The sequence below is a fragment of the Bombina bombina genome, chromosome 1 (assembly GCF_027579735.1).
Source record: "Bombina bombina isolate aBomBom1 chromosome 1, aBomBom1.pri, whole genome shotgun sequence".
Classification (NCBI taxonomy): domain Eukaryota; kingdom Metazoa; phylum Chordata; class Amphibia; order Anura; family Bombinatoridae; genus Bombina; species Bombina bombina.
In genome coordinates, this window is record NC_069499.1 from 605,155,688 (window position 1) to 605,177,548 (window position 21,861).

The 21,861-nt window shown below is 38.0% G+C and overlaps 1 protein-coding gene across 1 annotated transcript in view; it reads right to left on the minus strand.

The window, feature by feature from the left end:
- Positions 1–21,861, minus strand: part of ARL13A (ADP ribosylation factor like GTPase 13A) — a 43,154-nt gene that overhangs the window by 10,927 nt on the left and 10,366 nt on the right. Inside the window, exons 3-7 of the mRNA XM_053691110.1 lie at positions 3,078–3,148; positions 2,610–2,862; positions 2,386–2,491; positions 1,454–1,632; positions 745–859 (exon numbers count right to left, since the gene is read on the minus strand). Coding sequence (XP_053547085.1) covers positions 745–859; positions 1,454–1,632; positions 2,386–2,491; positions 2,610–2,862; positions 3,078–3,148 — 724 coding nt within the window. The remainder of the gene's footprint in view (positions 1–744; positions 860–1,453; positions 1,633–2,385; positions 2,492–2,609; positions 2,863–3,077; positions 3,149–21,861) is intronic.

Genomic DNA, 21,861 nt, shown 5'->3' on the forward strand with positions numbered 1-21,861 from the left:
TCCATTTGAGCACTAAAAAACACTGTGCTACACTAAAGGAATCACGGATACCAGTAAATCACTCAAATTCATCTGCACCTTTGTGGACATTTTACTGATATGCTGATTTAGCCATATTAAACGGAAGCTATTTGGTTTATGCACTTAGCGCACATACTCTTAGATTATCAGTAGATAATTTGATGATAGATATTGTGTTACAAATTGCTTGATATTCTGATACATACAGTTCTAGTTGCTTACATTAGTAACCTACAATATATGTGTAATTTTCCTTGTGTAAATGCTTTTATAGATTACTCACATTTTAATAGAGATTGGCCAATCACATATTTTATTGTCTGAATTCTTGTATAAGGTTTAATTTATACCTAGGAGATTTTCATCTCATGTTATACATATTTTTTTATTTTTTTTTAGGTTCTTTTTGTGACATTTGTTGAAGAATAAATTATTTTTTTATTTAAACACTAAATTGCATGCTCTTTTTCTTGGGTATATTTTGCCTGTACTGGCGCTTTAGATTTTAATTGTTCTCTGTTGTCCTTTCCCCTGGGGATTTAGGAGAAATATCCCCTTAAATCTTAAAGCATATATACCCTAACCTTTGCGCAGTCTGTATAACCTTTTGTAGATTATCCTATAAAGAACACTACAATGTTTATTGCTTTGAAGGTATTATAAATAGGGCAACAGGGGGGGGGGGGGGGGGGGTTGTAGAGAGAGAGCACCTACTTCTATTACCTGTGACAAGATATTCTGGATCGGTTTCAGAGGTCTCTTTTTCTCCCCTGGGAATGATTTAAATTGCACCAGGTCTGTGATGTTGTCACGAGGAACTTCCCAGCCAGGCAGGGCCCTGACATGGATTAAAAAGAAAAATGTTGATAAGTCATAACACAAAAATAAGACTATATCTGAATATAGTCTATATAATTTGTGCTGCCTTCTTTGTTATATCATGTAACATCCTGTAAACTGTAAGCATAAACATGTCTAGGAACAATATACAATATATAGGGCAAGGGGGAAACACAATCAAAAGAAATAGGGCCACTAAAATGCCTACGAATGAAATAAAGAATCATTCACATATGTATGATTGATAGATAGATACTTACATACATGCATACAGTATAGCAAGAGGGATGATCATGGTTGGGGGCACACAAGGGAGCTATCTATTATGCAAGTGGAGCTTGTGCTCCCTGCCTGGAGATTCCTGTTTATTTTGCATATTTTATGTAACTGTATTTCTCTTTGTTTGTTTGGTTTTGTACAATCATGTACCCAGCTCTAAAGAATTTAATGTCCTTTACAAATAATATTAAATATACAAGTATTGATAAACACACATATTTCTTTTAGTAGTCAAAAAACCTTCATAACTTAGATAAATTGTTCCAAAGATGATTTTTTTTCAGGTGCTGAGGATGTGTTGTCAGGTGGTTACCTATCAACTTGTGTCCTCCTTGATGCTTTTAGACTGTCTTTCAGCTCTGCACTCTCCTGCAGCACTCGTGCGCTCAGTATGGGGTAACTGAGGGACACAGATTTTAGGATCCAGCGTAGCCCCTTCAGGATGGCCCAGTCATGGTGTGAATGAAAGTTGGTGCCAGCAGAACACGGTTCCTAAGATAAGTAATGGACAGTAGGGTTCTATAGGAAATAGATGCTAAAGTCTGTCTTTCCCTTTTAAGCTAACACAGGGACTACAGGGCAAGAGGTTTGTTTTTCCCTCTATAGGGTTAAACAGTCATACACATATGAGGGTATTAATCTGACTCTGCTTCTCTTGTTTTAGGATGAGCAACAAAGTGGAACATAGTAGGTACATGGAGCCTGTCCCTTCTCTACATTAGTGGCACTAGGGCTAACACCTTTTCTGGACAAAATACCGACTGTGGCACAGTGAAAGAGCCAGATTAAGATTTTAGCAGGCCCTTCCAGCCTGGGTCTCCCCTGCAGCCATACTAATATTCTCTCTCTCCCATCATGTAACACAAAGCAGGGGGTATTGGCACACATACTCACACACACCTTTATATATGAAAAATATATTTCTTACAGTTTTAGGATGGGTGGAAGTTATATCTATAGTGCCCATGTGTGAAAATCTCTCTGTTTGGCAATATTATTTAGGTGGCTTTGGGCTAGAATGTTGGCAGAAGGGTGCTGTGCTAGAGGCCTATATGGGTTAGGCAACTATACTTAGTTTACCTTTTTAATGTTAGTGGGCATCAAGCAAATACCTAGACTGCCTTGTGATTAATCTGATTCTACTGAGAGAAGCAAGAGGTAACTGAAGGTCATTAAGTCCCTCCCTCCTCAGAAAAAGAGCAAAAGAACGCAGACAAGACGGAGATTGTAACACGTTAGACGTACAATTCTGCAGTGTGTCTGGCTCTCATTCACCAGTGTCTCTAGTGACAGCAACTCGATGACTTCACTGGGAAGAATAGCGCATGACTTGTCCTGCTTATTTGCCAATCTATATCAGAGATAGAAAACGGACACAAAATAATATGTTCACAGATAATGGATAAAGCAGAATGTATTGGTACTGTTTATGATATGTTATAAGAGAGAGTTGTAATATGTTGTCTCACATTAGCAGTGGTTTTCCGGACACTCTGGGGTGCCTCAGGACACTGGCCAGGACACAGGCCACCTCTTGCATACGACCTGGATCACTGGCATCCACAACAAACATCAAAGCATGTGCATATGGGTAATGAAACCTCCAACTGGTGCGTCCCTTGAGCCCTCCTGGCAGCTCCAGCAAAGTCAGATCAAAGTGGTCCAATCGAAGATCTGTCCTATGAGGATCAGTGGGGGAAGATGAGACATGACAGGGAGGGACTGGAGGAAAATTGGTAGATAAATAATAGGCAGGTATCGAGGGGAGCAAAGGGTGAGTCAGGTTTCAGTGGGAGTGGTATAAGAAAATATATAGAAAGTTCATGAAAGTGTTTCAAATTATGCAGTGTATATACAAAGCTTACACACCCAATATACATTATTCTTAGTAGAAATGCATTCAATATTCTAAAGAACACATGATTTTTACTTCTCACCTCTTCGAATTACTCTAATAATTGAACTTTTCCCTGAATTTTCCAGACCAAGAACCAGAATTGTCACTCGTCTGTAAACAAAAGAGACATGCATACTAAGCTATGGGTGCGGTTACATTAGAGAAAATTATTTTTTTAGAGCAATGAGCAAAAAAAGATAGAGAAATAAGTCAGTATCACTTGTGTATATACAGAATACAAGTTAAAGGTCACAAGTTTTAGGCCCAAGTAAGACAATCGGTATTTTAATTTGCCTATTTGAATAGTCATGTATAAGAGCTCTGACTGAAATATTGTAAACCTATGAGACTTACAGTTTATTTTTGGGCATGGTTTAAAGACACAACTATACAATGTAGACCATTTTCATAGAGAGTTCACTTCTAAACACATTTAACCTGTGTCTATTAATTCCCAAGAGTCTACTTTACTGTATGATCTTATTAAAGGACCCACCCATTAACAATACTAAAAGCTGAATAAGTAAACATGTTTCTGTGTTACTCCAGATGAGAATACAGATGATGATTGGAGGATACTTACATATGTGACTTTTGATTAGGTTACTGACTTAATACCTTATATGGTGGACACTAACATAGCAGGAAACATACTGGCAAAAAAAGTTTTAGTAAAAAATAAACTACTCTGTAAAAAGTAAGAGGTTTATTTTCACCAGATTGTCCCTTTAATGGGCTGCTGAGAATTAATTGGGTACAGTCATTTAAAGAAGACAAGCAATTGGTCATCTAGTTTGTATCAGTCATTTAGAAAGTTTATTTTATGTTTAGCTTCTAAAGAAATTAAGATAGGGTGGTGCATGGAGATTCTGGATAATGAGGAGCGTTTGTGGGAAGGAATATGACAATATGTTTAATGCAGGTGAGGGTAATTGTCAAAATGAGCTTGGGCTGCAAGGAAAGACAATGGCAGTTGTATATGGCTTTGGGAGTTAAAGCAAATAAGTATATACAATGGCCAGTCTACAAAACATTTTAGTTAATTATTCTTAAATGATAAATTAATGTTCAAAATGATTAAATTAATCAGCAACGGTTATGGAGGTAGATCATTTTTAACTTAGACAATATGCCATAAATTCCTAGTGATATACCACTCAACCAACACTATGCACCATACTTTACAGTAGAGAATAATCACAAGCAGTCTTAACTTATTTGTAGATTTAGACTGTAAATTTCTTTGATGTATTTATTTATTTACTTTTTGCTCCCATTACAATCCATTTGAGTTTGCCTTGCAAAAACTTCAGAGTGTCATTGAGATTTTTTGGCTCCAATTTCTATACCATTCTATTCCATTAAAATCAGAGGCATTTCACTTACGCCTAGATTTAGAGTTCTGCGTTAGCCGTCCAAACCAGCGTTAGGGGGTCCTAACGCTGGTTTTGGCCGGCCGCTGGTATTTAGAGTCTTGTAGGTAAGGGTCTAACGCTCACTTTCCAGCCGCGACTTTTCCATACCGCAGATCCCCTTACGTCAATTGCGTATCCTATCTTTTCAATGGGATCTTTCTAACACTGGTATTTAGAGTCTTGGCTGAAGTGAGCGTTAGAACTCTAGCGACAAGACACCAGCCGCAGAAAAAAGTCAGGAGTTAAGAGCTTTATGGGCTAACGCCGGTTCATAAAGCTCTTAACTACTGTGCTCTAAAGTACACTAACACCCATAAACTACCTATGTACCCCTAAACCGAGGTCCCCCCACATCGCCACCACTATAATTACATTTTTTAACCCCAATCTGCCGACCGCACACCGCCGCAACCTACATTATCCCTATGTACCCCTAATATTATATTTATTAACCCCTAATCTGCCCCCCCAACGTCGCTGCTACCTACCTACTTATTAACCCCTAATCTGCCGACCGGACCTCGCCGCTACTCTAATAAATGTATTAACCCCTAAACCGCCTCACTCCCGCCTCAAAAACCCTATAATGAGTAGTATTAACCCCTAATCTGCCCTCCCTAACATCGCTGACACCTAACTTCAAGCTACAATTACCTACAATTAAATCAACTAAACTAAATTACAAAAAAAAAAAACACTAAATTACAAAAAAAACAAACACTAAATTACAAAAAATAAAAAAAGATTACAAGAATTTTAAACTAATTACACCTACTCTAAGCCCCCTAAAAAAAATAACAAAGCCCCCCAAAATGAAAAAAATGCCCTACCCTATTCTAAAATAAAAAGTTTACAGCTCTTTTACCTTACCAGCCCTTAAAAGGGCCTTTTGCGTGGCATGCCCCAAAGAAAACAGCTCTTTTTCCTGTAAAAAAACATACAATACCCCCCCAACATTACAACCCACCACCCACATACCCCTAATCTAACCCAACCCCCCCTTAAAAAACACTAAGCCCCTGAAGATCTCCCTACCTTATCTTCATCAAGCTGGGTATCACCGATCCGTCCAGAAGAGGCTCCGAAGTCTTCATCCTATCCGGCAAGAAGAGGTCCAGAAGAGGGTCCGAAGTCTTCATCCTATCCGGCAAGAAGAGGAAATCCGGACCGGCAAACATCTTCATCCAAGCGGCATCTTCTATCTTCATCCATCCGACGAGGAGCGGCTCCATCTTCAAGACCTCCGGCGCGGAACATCCTCTTCTCCCGACGACGAATGAAGGTTCCTTTAAGGGACGTCATACAAGATGGCGTCCCTCGAATTCCGATTTGCTGATAGGATTCTATCAGCTAATCGGAATTAAGGTAGGAAAAATCTGATTGGCTGATTGAATCAGCCAATCAGATTGAGCTTGCATTCTATTGGCTGTTCCGATCAGCCAATATAATGCAAGCTCAATCTGATTGGCTGATCCAATCAGCCAATCGGATTGAACTTGAATCTGATTGGCTGATTCAATCAGCCAATCAGATTTTTCCTACCTTAATTCCGATTGGCTGATAGAATCCTATCAGCCAATCGGAATTCGAGGGATGCCATCTTGGATGACGTCCCTTAAAGGAACCTTCATTCGTCGTCTAGTCGTCGGGAGAAGAGGATGTTCCGCGCCGGAGGTCTTGAAGATGGAGCCGTTCCTCGTCGGATGGATGAAGATAGAAGATGCCGCTTGGATGAAGATGTTTGCCGGTCCGGATGTCCTCTTCTTGCCGGATAGGATGAAGACTTTGGACCCTCTTCTGGACCTCCTCTTGCTGGATAGGATGAAGACTTTGGAGCCTCTTCTGGACGGATCTGTGATTCCCAGCGTGGTGAAGATAAGGTAGGGAGATCTTCAGGGGCTTAGTGTTAGGTTTTTTAAGGGGGGTTTCGGTTAGATTAGGGGTATGTGGGTGGTGGGTTGTAATGTTGGGGGGGGTATTGTATGTTTTTTTACAGGCAAAAGAGCTGTTTTCTTTGGGGCATGCCCTGAAAAAGGCACTTTTAAGGGCTGGTAAGGTAAAAGAGCTGTAAACTTTTTATTTTAGAATAGGGTAGGGCATTTTTTTATTTTGGGGGGCTTTGTTATTTTTTTAGGGGGCTTAGAGTAGGTGTAATTAGTTTAAAATTCTTGTAATCTTTTTTTATTTTTTGTAATTTAGTGTTTGTTTGTTTTTTGTAATTTAGTTTAGTTGATTTAATTGTAGGTAGTTTATTTATTTAATTAATTTATTGATAGTGTAGTGTTGGGTTTAATTGTAACTTAGGTTAGGATTTATTTTACTGGTAATTTTGCAATTATTTTAACTAGGTAGCTATTAAATAGTTATTAACTATTTAATAGCTATTGTACCTGGTTAAAATAAATACAAAGTTGCCTGTAAAATAAATATTAATCCTAAAATAGCTACAATGTAATTATTATTTATATTGTAGCTATATTAGGGTTTATTTTACAGGTAAGTATTTAGCTTTAAATAGGAATAATTTATTTAATAAGATTTATTTTATTTCGTTAGATTTAAATTATATTTAACTTAGGGGGGTGTTAGGGTTAGACTTAGCTTTAGGGGTTAATACATTTATTAGAGTAGCGGCGAGGTCCGGTCGGCAGATTAGGGGTTAATACTTGAAGTTAGGTGTCAGCGATGTTAGGGAGGGCAGATTAGGGGTTAATACTATTTATTATAGGGTTGTTGAGGCAGTAGTTAGGCGGTTTAGGGGTTAATACATTTATTATAGTGGCGGGGTCCGGTCGGCAGATTAGGGGTTAATAAGTGTAGGTAAGGTAGCGGCGACGTTTGGGGGGCAGATTAGAGGTTAATAAATATAATATAGGGGTCGGCGATGTTAGGGGCAGCAGATTAGGGGTACATAGGTATAATGTAGGTTGCGGCGGTGTACAGAGCGGCAGATTAGGGGTTAATAATAAAATGCAGGGGTCAGCGATAGCGGGGGAGGCAGATTAGGGGTTAATAAGTGTAAGGTTAGGGGTGTTTAGACTCGGGGTACATGTTAGGGTGTTAGGTGCAGACTTAGAAACTGTTTCCCCATAGGAAACAATGGGGCTGCGTTAGGAACGGAACGCTGCTTTTTTGCAGATGTTAAGTTTTTTTTCAGCTCAAACTGCCCCATTGTTTCCTATGGGGGAATCGTGCACGAGCACGTTTTTGAAGCTGGCCGCGTCTGTAAGCAACGCTGGTATTGAGAGTTGAAGTGGTGGTAAATATGCCTGTACGCTCCCTTTTTGGAGCCTAACGCAGCCCTTCAGAGAACTCTAAATACCAGCGTTGTTTAAAAAGTGCGGGGGGAAAAAAACACGCGTAGCTAACGCACCCCTTCTAACGCAAAACTCTAAATCTAGCCGTTAGTTTAGATGCTATACTATATCAATCGATTTAACAGTCAAGGCCTATAAGAAACATTTTATTTTGGGCATCTAGGACAGCAAAGTTTAAAGAACAACTTGGTTACATGATAATTTGCCACTCTCATGCTCTCCAAGGAAGAATGGTCTATAACTGGTCTAAACGCAGCTCCCAGAAGCGGATAGTCACAGTTGCCTTCTTTTCTATGTATCTGACAGGAGAGAACGAAAAATTAACTGCTTGGTATTTTGTGAGAAACATATACGTATATAAGGCAAATAAATACTAAAATGAGTGAGAGTTGGACGTTTGTGGAGCAACAGATTTATTAAAAAAGTCAAAAAACAACTGCTATCAATTGATTTATTGGCCTCTGCAAATGTAGACTTATATTTAACTCTTACTAACATGCTTTTGAAAATGGCACCACTTCATGGAGCCAATTCAAAGTGGCTGATTTGATTTTGGTTCAGAAAATCAGCCAATAACAATTCAAGGGCACGCCTATATAAGGGGGTACATTGCATTAAAATTCAGTTTGCGGTGGTGACCGCATGAAGAAGACATAAGATCAGAAGATGGGGAGATAAGATGTACCGGGTGGAACATGGATAAAGACTTCCCCAGTGGAATGGTGGATGAAAATGGACCACAGCCACCGGGATAGAAAAGGAGCTCGTAGGAGCCAGATTCAAGTTTGGTGAGAACCTTCTTTGGTGTTTAGTGCTAGGTTCTTTTGGGGTGGGTTTTTTATTTTTAAGAATAGTTTTTTGGTTTTTTTTTGGGCAGCAAAAGTGTTAAATGCCCTACTAACGGCAGTGCCCAGCCAAATGCCCTTATCAGGACAATCTGTAGAGTAGGTTTGTTTTGATAGGCTTTTTTTTGGAGGGGGGGTACTTGTATTGTAGGTTGGTTTGTTTTTTTGAAAGGAAAAAGAGCTGTATAACTTTAGGGCAATACCCTACAAAAAGCCCTTCTATATACTTTTTATTAGTCAGGTAGATTGCAGACATTATGAAGGTGCAGGGCGCGTTATGTGGGAGTTGGCCGAGCGTTCCAGGGGAGTATATGGAAGAAATGACGTAGGTGTACAGTCTGTGGGAGTTCGCAGGGTGTTTCAGGGGAGGGTAACTAACACATTACATAGATGTAGGAAGTATAAGGGAGTAAGCTGGGCGTTGCACGGGGAGTATAGTTAGAATATGACATAGGTGTAGGCATTCCAGGGGGGAGTAACCTGTACTTTGATTGGAATACATAATCAGCAGTGCAATATATTCCAATCTCTGAAGTATAGAGAAGGTGTCAGTCATTTTTGTCTGGCCCCCTTTTTTTAGTTATGTCAGACAGGTATTATTTTAAGTGTTTGTACACAGAAACTTAATCAGTGATAAACCACTTAGACAACAGGGCAGGACTACCTCAATCTCTTTCTTTAACTACAAATGTGCAAACTATAATTCATGTTCAGATCTTATGTAAGTGTAACCGTTTGTGATTGCTTAGCAATGGTCCTTTTGTTCTGGGGGATAGGGAAGTCGGTTACAAGAAAAAAAACCATTAAACAATATGCTCATTTATATAACTCCACAGGAGTGAGCACCATGTTATCTATATGGCACACATGAACTAGCAGTGTCTTGCTGTGAAAAGCTATACAAATTTACTGAGATAAAAGGCGGTCTGTAGTGGCTTAGAGACAGGCAGAAATTTAGAGGTTAAAAGGTTATAAAGTATATTAATATAACAATGTTGGTTGTGCAAAGCTGAGGAATGGGTAGTAAATTGGAGTAGGCTGTCCCTTTTAACATATTTTCAGGCAAAGTAGCTGCTCTTTCATATACATGATAGTACATTTTTTAGTACAATGTTGCTTTAATTTGTTTAGAAGCACATGCTAGCCAAATGCTAAATCACTTGAAAGTCATGCAGCATACCTGTAAAAAGCTGACTAGAAAATATCACATGAGCATCTCTCTATAAAAAATTAAGATATTTTACTTCAGAAAATCCTTAGAAGAAACATTCCATTGTAGAGGAACTTTAAGCAGCCAATCAGGATGCTTGCTCAGGATTTACAAAGACATTTGTATCTGGCATGTGCATGCAAGGGATGGGCGAATGTGTATATTTCCGAATTCGAATGTTAGAACGAATGTTATTACCGAAATTCGAATTACAAATCCGAATGTTGATACGAACCAATATAAAAAAAATTATAATCTAATGCTATTTACAGTTTTTGAATGTCACTTTTGAATTCGAATGTTTATAATTAGATCGAATGTCCACATTTGAAATTTCGAATTTAACCTTCTATTTAACAAATACTATTCAGAAGTTCAATAGTTCATGTGGTAGGGAATCTAGTAAATTGATACATAATAGATACAAATATATCAATTTGAATGTTTCTATTTCGATTGAATATTGTTGAATATTACATTTAAAGAAATCATTAGAAATACTATTACAAACATATTAATTTGAATTTTTCGAATTTGAATATTGCATAATTCTAATATTACATTTAAATAAAGCATTATAGTAATACTATTACAAATATATAAATTCTACATTTTCGAATTCGAATATTGCATAATTTGAATATTACATTTAAAGAAAGCATTAGAAATACTATTACAAGTATATAAATTAAAAATTTTCAAAACAAATATTTTCGAATGTAATTGTAAAATTCGAAACCGAACATTCGAAAATCGAATGTTATGTAAACATTCGATTCGAACGAACAAATGTGTTAAAATTCGTTTCATTTTTCGAATGTTGCGAAACATTTGCCCATCCCTAGTGCATGCACCATCACATTATTTACATCCTCAGTTTAAGGAAGTTTACAATGAAATCTCGAAAGTGTGAACTAAGTACTGATGATGCTAATTAGCAGCTTTTTACAGATATGCTGCCTCACTTTTAAAAAAAAGTATTAATCTCTCAAAAATAAATCCAACCAAATAAACCTAATTATCATAATTATGGACAGTGCAAAGCAACTTGATTCATTGGCCTCTATTTATCAAGGTCTGGCGGACCTGATCCGACAGTGCGGATCAGGTCCGCCAGACCTCGCTAAATATGGAGAGCAATACGCTCTCCGTATTCAGCATTGCACCAGCAGCTCACAAGAGCTGCTGGTGCAACGCCGCCCCCTGCAGACTCGCGGCCAATCGGCCGCAAGCAGGGGGGTGTCAATCAACCCGATCATACTCGATCGGGTTGATTTCCGGCAATGTCTGTCCGCCTGCTCAGAGCAGGCGGACAGGTTATGGAGCAGCAGTCTTTGTGACCGCTGCTTCATAACTGCTGTTTCTGGCGAGTCTGATGACTCGCCATAAACACGGGGCATCAAGCTCCTTTCGGAGCTTGATAGATAGGCCCCATTGTGTATCTATAAATCTGCAAATGTTATACTGGAATAAGCCTCATATTTCATGGGGCAGTCCAGTGAAATAAATGCATAAAGCTTTAAATAATACTCTAAGTAGCTGCTATATTTATAAAGAGCGTCAATCATTTATACATATGGAGCCAGTTTTTTCAAGATGGGGTAGAATCTCTACTCAATGGGTTCAATTTATTATTGACCGAATTGGGCCAAATCACTCTGTTTCCGCGCAAGCTTTTAGGCTCACCAGAAACAGGGGTTAAGAAGCAACGGTCTATAGACCGCTGCTCCTTAACTCATACGCCACCTCTGAGGCTGCGTATAGCAATCCGCACCATCCTAAACGATCAGGCTGATTGACACCCCCTGCTAGCGGCCGATTGGTCGCGAATATGCAGGGGGCTGTATTGTGCAAGGAGTTCACTAGAACTGCTTGTACAATGCTGAATACGGACAGCATATGCTGTCTACCTTATGCTGAATACGGACAGCATAAGGTAGAAAAAATCCTATTGGCTGATGCAATCAGCCAATAGAATTGAGCTGGCATTCTATTGGCTGTTCCAATCAGCCAATAGAAGGTGAGCTCAATCCTATTGGCTGATTGGATTTTTTTCTTCCTTAATTCTGATTGGCTGATAGAATTCTATCAGCCAATCGGAATCGAAGAGACGCCATCTTGGATGACGTCACTTAAAGTGATATTCATTCAGCAAGAAGACGTCGTTGGAAGAGGATGCTCCGCGTCGAATGTCTTGAAGCTGGACTCGCTCCGCTCCGGAAGGATGTAGATAGAAGATGCCGTCTGGATGAAGACTTCTGCCCATCTGGAGGACCACTTCTCCTCCCGGCTTTGTTGAGGACATCTTGCCACTTGGATGAAGACTTCTCCCGGTAAGTGAATCTTCATGGGGTTAGTGTTAGGATTTTTTAAGGGTGTATTGGGTGGGTATTAGTTTTAGATTAGGACTTGGGCCTGCAAAAGAGCTAAATGCCCTTTTAAGGGCAATGCCCATCCAAATGCCCTTTTCAGGGCAATGGGGAGCTTAGGTTTTATTAGTTAGCTTTTTATTTGGGGGGTTGGTTGTGTGGGTGGTGGGTTTTACTATTGGGGGGGTTGTTTGTATTTTTTCTACAGGTAAAAGAGCTGATTTCTTTGGGGCAATGCCCCACAAAAGGCCCTTTTAAGGGCTATTTGTAGTTTATTGTAGGTTAGGGTTTTTTTATTTGAGGGGGCTTTTTTATTTTCATAGGGCCCTTAGATTAGGTGTAATTAGTTTAAAGCTTTCATAATTTCTTTTTTATTTTTTGTAACTTAGTGTTTATTTTTTTGTGTAACTTAGTGTTTGTTATTTTTTGTAACTTAGTTATTTGTAACTTAATTTTTTACAGGGAGTGCAGAATTATTAGGCAAGTTGTATTTTTGAGGATTAATTTTATTATTGAACAACAACCATGTTCTCAATGAACCCAAAAAACTCATTAATATCAAAGCTGAATAGTTTTGGAAGTAGTTTTTAGTTTGTTTTTAGTTATAGCTATTTTAGGGGGATATCTGTGTGTGCAGGTGACTATTACTGTGCATAATTATTAGGCAACTTAACAAAAAACAAATATATACCCATTTCAATTATTTATTTTTACCAGTGAAACCAATATAACATCTCAACATTCACAAATATACATTTCTGACATTCAAAAACAAAACAAAAACAAATCAGTGATCAATATAGCCACCTTTCTTTGCAAGGACACTCAAAAGCCTGCCATCCATGGATTCTGTCAGTGTTTTGATCTGTTCTCCATCAACATTGCGTGCAGCAGCAACCACAGCCTCCCAGACACTGTTCAGAGAGGTGTACTGTTTTCCCTCCTTGTAAATCTCACATTTGATGATGAACCACAGGTTCTCAATGGGGTTCAGATCAGGTGAACAAGGAGGCCATGTCATTAGATTTTCTTCTTTTATACCCTTTCTTGCCAGCCACGCTGTGGAGTACTTGGACGCGTGTGATGGAGCATTGTTGTGCATGAAAATCATGTTTTTCTTGAAGGATGCAGACTTCTTCCTGTACCACTGCTTGAAGAAGGTGTCTTCCAGAAGCTGGCAGTAGGACTGGGAGTTGAGCTTGACTCCATCCTCAACCCGAAAAGGCCCCACAAGCTCATCTTTGATGATACCAGCCCAAACCAGTACTCCACCTTGCTGGCGTCTGAGTTGGACTGGAGCTCTCTGCCCTTTACCAATCCAGCCACGGGCCCATCCATCTGGCCCATCAAGACTCACACTCATGTCATCAGTCCATAAAACCTTAGAAAAATCAGTCTTGAGATATTTCTTGGCCCAGTCTTGACGTTTCAGCTTGTGTGTCTTGTTCAGTGGTGGTCGTCTTTCAGCCTTTCTTACCTTGTCCATGTCTCTGAGTATTGCACACCTTGTGCTTTTGGGCACTCCAGTGATGTTGCAGCTCTGAAATATGGCCAAACTGGTGGCAAGTGGCATCTTGGCAGCTGCACGCTTGACTTTTCTCAGTTCATGGGCAGTTATTTTGCGCCTTGGTTTTTCCACACGCTTCTTGCGACCCTGTTGACTAATTTGAATGAAACGCTTGATTGTTCGATGATCACGCTTAAGAAGCTTTGCAATTTTAAGAGTGCTGCATCCCTCTGCAAGATATCTCACTATTTTTGACTTTTCTGAGCCTGTCAAGTCCTTCTTTTGACCCATTTTGCCAAAGGAAAGGAAGTTGCCTAATAATTATGCACACCTGATATAGGGTGTTGATGTCATTAGACCACACCCCTTCTCATTACAGAGATGCACATCACCTAATATGCTTAATTGGTAGTAGGCTTTCGAGCCTGGAGTAAGACAACATGCATAAAGAGGATGATGTGGTCAAAATACTCATTTGCCTAATAATTCTGCACTCCCTGTAGTGTAGATTTAAATTATTTGAGTAGGGTTAGGTGTTTAACCTCTTAAGGACATATGACGGAATTTTTCCGTCATAAAACAATTGAGCAAACTGAAAGCTGTGTCCTTAAAGCGTTAAATACGGTATATAATATATTTATTTTAAATTGTAGTTTTATGTTATTTTAGTATAAAAGTTAGGTTAGATTAATTATTAATTTAATATAGTTTAATGTAATTTTATTATAATAGTTAGGGTAGGTTAATTAATAGTTTAATATAGTTTAATTTAATTTTAAAGCTAAGTTTAAATTTATTATAAGATAGGAATGAGTTAATATTTAATATAAAGTTAACGGGTTGTTAGGTTTAGGGATTAATAGGTTAATTTAGTTTATGACGATGTGGGGGGCTGGCTGTTTAGGGGTTAATACATTTTTTCAGTTGCGGTGGGCTTCGGGAGCGGCAGGATAGGGGTTAATAACTTTATGTAGGTGGCGGCTGTATAGGGGGTGGCAGATTAGGGGTTAATAAGTATAATGTAGGCGGCGGTGGGCTCTGGGAGCGGCGGTTTAGGGGTTAATAAGTTTATTTAGTTGCGGCGGGGTCTGGGAGCGGCGGATTGAAAACCAGGTACGCTGGGCCGGAATAGTGCCGAGCGTACCTGGTAGGTATTTGATAAATGGCAAAAGTAGTCAGATAGTGCCGAATTTGCATTCAGAACATCTGTAGTGATGTAAGCATTGATCTGTGTCGGACTGAGAGCGGCGGATCGTATGTTACGTCACAAAATTCGACTTTTTCCTGTCTGTAGGCTTTGATAAATAAGGCAAATCAAACTCTCCACAATTACGCTGCGGAATTCCAGCGTATTTGCGGTTGACGGCTTGATAAATAGAGGCCCTCATGTGTAATCTCAAGGTAAATTTGGCTATTACTGTAATTATTGTTTTCCATTATTATTACGTATGGAACTCATTCATTTTACAACACACACTAAACAAATCTATGGTGCATTTTATTATAATACTGAAGTCTCAAAAATAAAGCAGGAATATGTAACAAAACAAAAAGGCATTAATTATAATGTATGCAATTATATTGTGCAAAATATTAATGTATATATGTTCATACATTATTTCCAGTGGCATAAATTTGTTTTGGGTGTATGTTTTTAGAAGTTATTTTGAGACAGTAGTAATTCACCAGCTTTAATATAAAATATTAAGTAGTAGTGGTATTTCATTACAGTGCATTATAATATAATATATAAAATAATAGTGTGTGTGTATAAATGTGTCTGTGCATGAGTGTGTGGGAATGTACGTGTATCAGTGTGTGTGTAAGAGAGAGAGAGAGAGAATGGCTCTTTTTCAAAATCAAGCAAGATTACCAATTTGGCTATTTTATGCTTCCGACAGCCATATTGGTTTGAAATGCCATTTAAAAAGAAAGCAAGAATACGAACACTCTTGAATTCTTACTGTAAGGGGCCTATTTAACAAAGGTCTGTCGGACCTGATCACGCTCTCCGTATTCAGCATTGCACCAGCAGCTCTTGTGAGCTGCTGGTGCAACGCCGCCCTCTGCAGATTCGCGGCCAATCGGCCGCCAGCAGGAGGGTGTCAATCAACCTGATCGTACTCGATCGGGTTGAATTGCGGCAATGTCTGTCCGCCTGCTCATAACTGGTGTTTCTAGCGAGCCTGAAGGCTCGCCAGAAACACGGGGCTTCAAGCTCCGTACAGTGCTTGATAGATAGGCCCCTAAATCTTTGCCATCTACTTGCTGAGGCGAGCACTTTTGTAAGCAATGGTGGAAATAGAGCAAGGCAGTAGGGCAGAAGACATTACTTCTATCTATATGCATAATTTAAGTTTTTGGTCCAATTATAGATTTACGGCTAGATTACAAGTGCAGCGCTAAATTACCGTTAAATTTGCCGGCGTGCGATAATTAACCAGCCATTACAAGTGGTTGGTTACTGCTACCGCGAGCTCGCAATAGCAATTAGCGCTTATAAAATTAACCAGAGATCAGATCGCTGGTTAATTTTATAAATGTGCCCCAAATTCCCCCAAAATACTGTCTAGTGTATTTTATTAAAAAATAAAGATAGCAGCATGTTGGTGGGCACTGAAAAGGTCCTTTACATTGCGGTCTATGGGAACTGTGTGTTCCAAGTTAATATATATGTACAGTATATGCTTATGTACATATATATTTATGTGCTAATATGTGTATATACACATATTGACACATATTTTATATATGTATATAATAATACACAAATATATTTATATTTGCTGCCATCGCTGCGCTTAGGTTCATATGCCGTCTGACGGCATCAGAATGAGGCTCCCATAGGAGCCTAGGGAAGCGCACTCTCATGAGCGCAATGCTTCCCAGCAATCGCGTTTGCATTGCTGATAACTTGTAATACCAGCACACACTAGCGTGTGCTGGTATTACACAATGGAGCGCAAATATCACTTTCATAAAAATGATATTTAGCGTTCCACTTGTAACCTGGCCCTTAATCTTTGCTATGCCTAGAAACATACAGGACTCCTTAAGTTATATTTAAAGAAATGACAAATTAAAAAAAAAAAAAATACAGTGGACAAAAATAAATAAATGAATACATTCCAATTTCTCTGCTTGTTTTTTTAAGAGTTCCTTAAAAACTTACTGCCATTCGCACGTATTTTCCCTGCACTCCTTGAATAAGTGTGAATTAAAGAGAATACACTTGAAAATATGCAGTGTGTCTTTCTGAATACAGCCCTAAGTATGATTGAGCATTAGATAGAATGTGTTAAAGAGAGACAGGAAATGTATAAAGTGGGGAAAGTAAAACTGAGTGTCAGTACATGTGATTGCCTTGGCAATAAAAATGGAAAATTCTGCTCCAAAAAAACAGGATGGGGGCAGCATGCAGCTCTGAGATAGCCCAGTTTCCCACCATTGATCTAAGTGCACTGAGTTAAATCAATCGTTTAATGTCCTACGTTGTTTGCTTTTTTTGCCATTCCATATTCCAGAATAAATGAGGGTAGCAGACAAATGATCATCCTGGTGTATCTGTGTGCACACAGGCTTCAGAATGTCTAATTAATAGGGATGTGCATTTGAATGCAAATTCATAACGAAAATTGGATATTCGTTTTTTCATCAATATTCATTTCTTTAAATTGCCTAGTGTGCTAGTGCACTGGAGAGCTCGCTAATCCTGACCCTTCTTCATAGGGCCTCGCTAATAGGAGGCTGAGCTCTCCAGCGTGCCAGAGGTAAGTATAACGCTACTGTTACAAAGGAACATTTACATACGTTTCGCAGATTTTTTTTTTAAATATTCCACAAATATTCAGTATTTGTTGCATTTAAAGCATGACGGATACAGAATAGTGCAGCAGACGAATATTCGGGGAAAGTGATTTCCCTGAATATTCGTTCCGAAAGATTCTGAGGAAACATATTTTTCTCTGCTGCAGATGTCTATTAATTAACACTATCTGAACAACATTATAGGAAAAGCTTAAAGGGACACTAAACCCAATTTTTTTTCTTTAATGATTCAGACAGAGCATGCAATTTTAAGCAACTTTCTAATTTACTCCTAATATCAATTTTTTTGTTCTCTTGCTATCTTTACACAGGTACTGAACCAAAAATGGGCAGGCTCCTAAGCTTACATTCTTGCTTTTCAAATAAAGACAACACGAGAACGAAGAAAAATTGATAATAGGAGTAAATTAGAAAGTTGCTTAAAATTGCATGCCCTATCTGAATCATTAAAAAAACCATTTGTGTTTACTTTCCCTTTAAAGTGATGGCAAACTATCCCCTTTATAAAAACAGATCCGGAATGTTAGTGATGTTTCAGATGGAGTTTAATTAATCAGTTGTAATGAAGTTGTAATGAATGTAATTAAGATATTTAATATAGTCAAAAGTCAATTTTTCTGTGAGCTAACGCTTTGAATAGTTGTCCAATCAGTGCTCTAGCTACAACAAAAGGCGCCCAAAGATGAGAGCTCAGACCATAAGCTCACAGAAAAATTGACTTTCGAAGTGGATGGCAGAATGCGGGGTATTTGAATTTCATATCTATATTAAATATCTTCATTACAGTTGATTAATTAAACTCCATCTAAAATATCACTAACATTTCTGACCTGTTTTTATAAAAGAGAGAGTTTACCATCGCTGTGTAATGCAGTTTACTGAAGAAGTACAGAGTTCTGTTCCCTTTATAAGTTTGCACCTGCATCATGGTAACAATTTTGTAAATCGTCATAAGAGATAAAAATGCAAGAAATCATAATCAGATGGACAAACATCTCTACCAGTTAACTCTATAAATAATCGTTTTTGCATATTGTTATTATGATTACACCGTACAGATGAACTCTCTATGTATGTGGTTTCGCTGAGTCATTGCGCAGTAGCTCACACGTAACGGATCAGCTGCAAGATAATGTAGATATGGTACTTCCTCTGTAACATATCATGTTATCAAATACAGTTTGCAGAAATCATATGCAACACTCCTACTGCTTTTGCCACATACTTACATATCTTTCATCCAATTTCTAGCTAACCAAATATTGTGTTAAATTATCATAGTTTTAAAGGGGCATGATTCAGATAGAGCATGACTTTTTAAAAACTTTCCAAGTCACTTCCAGTTCAAAATATGCACAATATTTTTATACACACAATTTGAGTGACCAACTCCTACTGAGCATGTGCAAGAGTTCACAGTATATATGTATATGTGTTTTGTGATTGGACGATGGCTGTTGCATTATATAGAGGGCAGGGGAAATTAAAGTAAGTTTGAAATTTGTCAGAAATTTAGACATGGGGTCAATTTACTAAGTGTCGGGCGGACATGATTCGCTATAGCTCTAGTGAAATGCTTGTGCAATGCCGCTCCCTGCTCACTGGCGGACAATCGGCCGCTAGCAGGGGGTGTCAATCATCACAAACGTATCTTACGACCACTGCTTCTTAACTTGTTTCCGGTGCAATTTGTAAACAGTGTTAGACAACGCATAAGTTAGGACACAAAAAACTGGAGGAGCCAGAGCCGTGAAGGGACTTTTGGACAACAGGTATAACAAAATGTATTTCTAGCATTTGCTGCTTTCACGTCTGTGTTTGTTTCATACTTGTAATTATTTCTTAGTGGATTCTGCACCCTGTCTGCTCTAGGCCAGTGGATGTACTACTAGTTTACTATTAGGGTTGCCCTGGTGTACAGACACATATATACATACAGCTACACACACACACATACATACTGTACACACACATATATACATACAGGTTCAGACACACACATACTCACATACATACACACACACACATATACATACAGGTACACATACATACTGTACACACACACATACATACAGGTTCACATACATACTGTACACACACACACATATACATAGAGGTTCAGACACACACACACATATACATACAGGTACACTCACACACACATACATACTGTACACATATACATACAGGTTCACACACACACATACATACATACATACATACATACATACATACATACATACACTTACACACATACAGGTACACACACACACACATATATATACATACAGGTTCAGACACTCACATACACACACACACACACACACACATATATATATATAGATACTGTACACACACATATATACATACAGGTTCAAACACACACATGCTCACATACATACACTCACACACATACAGGTGTACACACACACACACATATATATACATACAGGTTCAGACACTCACATACAGAAACACACACATATATATAGATACTGTACACACACACATATATACATACAGGTTCAAACATACACATACTCACAAGCGGTACAAGACCGCAAAAAAATTTACATTTAACAGCACTCTAGATCCCTTGTAATGGACTGGACATAGTGAGCTATGAATGGCGGATATTTATGGAAAGATAAAATTAAAATATAACTTTTATTAGGGCAATTAAAATAATGGATACCACATTGAAAAACAACAGGAATAACTTCTAACCTAAGTAAAAGTTAAATTGCGATTATGTGGTTAACTTAATAGAATCAATCTGCTGTGATTGAATATGCTAGGTCTCCTGCTATATTGATAGGAATTAAATAGTAACTATAACTTGAGTAACCTAGGGTGTGGTTGTTAATCCATAGTTATCAATTCTATAATTTCTTCAGAATTTCCACTATTGTACTGTAGATGCAGAGGTTCTAGCAGTAAAGTTTAATCAAGTTTAGTCTGGATATGGTAATAAGTGATTATGGCACATTGTGATGTTCCATGTACATGACAAATAAAATACTATAGACCTTATGGACCGGACTGAGATAATCCTGAATAGTCTTGGGTTATAGATCCATGTTTTACACCCAGATTTCAAGTAAAATCGATATATGTTAATTACGTCACACTACATAGGTGCTATTAACTCCAATAATGTGGTTATTTGGGTCAAAATGCTGTATGTTATCAATCGCAGTGGAATGGAATATCATATATTGTATATATTTGGATACTTTGTCATGTGTTCCAAATTTCAATTCACATTAAATGTGGCTAGTTATAATGTAACCATTGACTTTGTATACTTAATTGCCACCTGAGTCTATAGTAAATTCAGGCCATAGGAACTGTGTATATTAGATCTTGTTGTATCATTGCTTGTAGGTCATAGATAATAACATTATTACTGTGCAAAGTATTTAGGCAGGAAAAGGCTGTTAACGTTTTAAGAGAGCCTAAATATCAGGTATTACATATAGATGATAGGTTTTATATCCCTTTGAGAAAGCCAAATCAATCTGCGAAACATGTCAGGGGAGGTTGGGAGTAAATGGGCTCTCTTTCTTCTTTTTTAACATAGCAGGAATCTAACCTATATGATTGCATCTTTAATTACCAGTACACTTCAGTCCATTGGCTTGCTCAATAGTCATAGCATTTAGACTACAATACTGGTTCAAAAATCAGCAAAAATCAGCTAAAAAAATCTAAAAAAATCTGCAATTTTTTTTTATTATTTATTTAGTTACAGAAACCGATATAATTGCCTACCTAATATAATAGTAGAAAAGACGCTGCATATTTCTTTCTATCAGTTTACACTTAGCACTGTAATAGAAGTAACTGTTATAGCACTAAATACTATATAACCGGAACACAAGTGATTTGTTTAAGTTGTAATTTGTGTAACCGTATTAACACACCTATCTGAAGCGTGACAAACACAGTCTATTATAGACAGTAACAGCGTTTATATACAAACCGGTAATACTAGCTACAAAGCGTTGTGACAGGTTTTTTGCAACTGTTCTCTGACAGACAATATTGGTCTGGATTGAGAGAACCCTGGTAGTTTAACTCTATATTTTCCCATCAGTTTGTATTTACATATATACCTAAGTTAAATATAGATAACTTTTAACATTTTTGACTCCGAGTATAAATCTTGTTTATATACATTAAGATTACAAGATAGCAGGATATTGAGCTGTTTAATTTGAGAAACAAATTCTCATAGTAGTATTAACTGACATCCGTTTTTTGGATAGCATATATAAAACCTATCATCTATATGTAATACCTGATATTTAGGCTCTCTTAAAACATTACC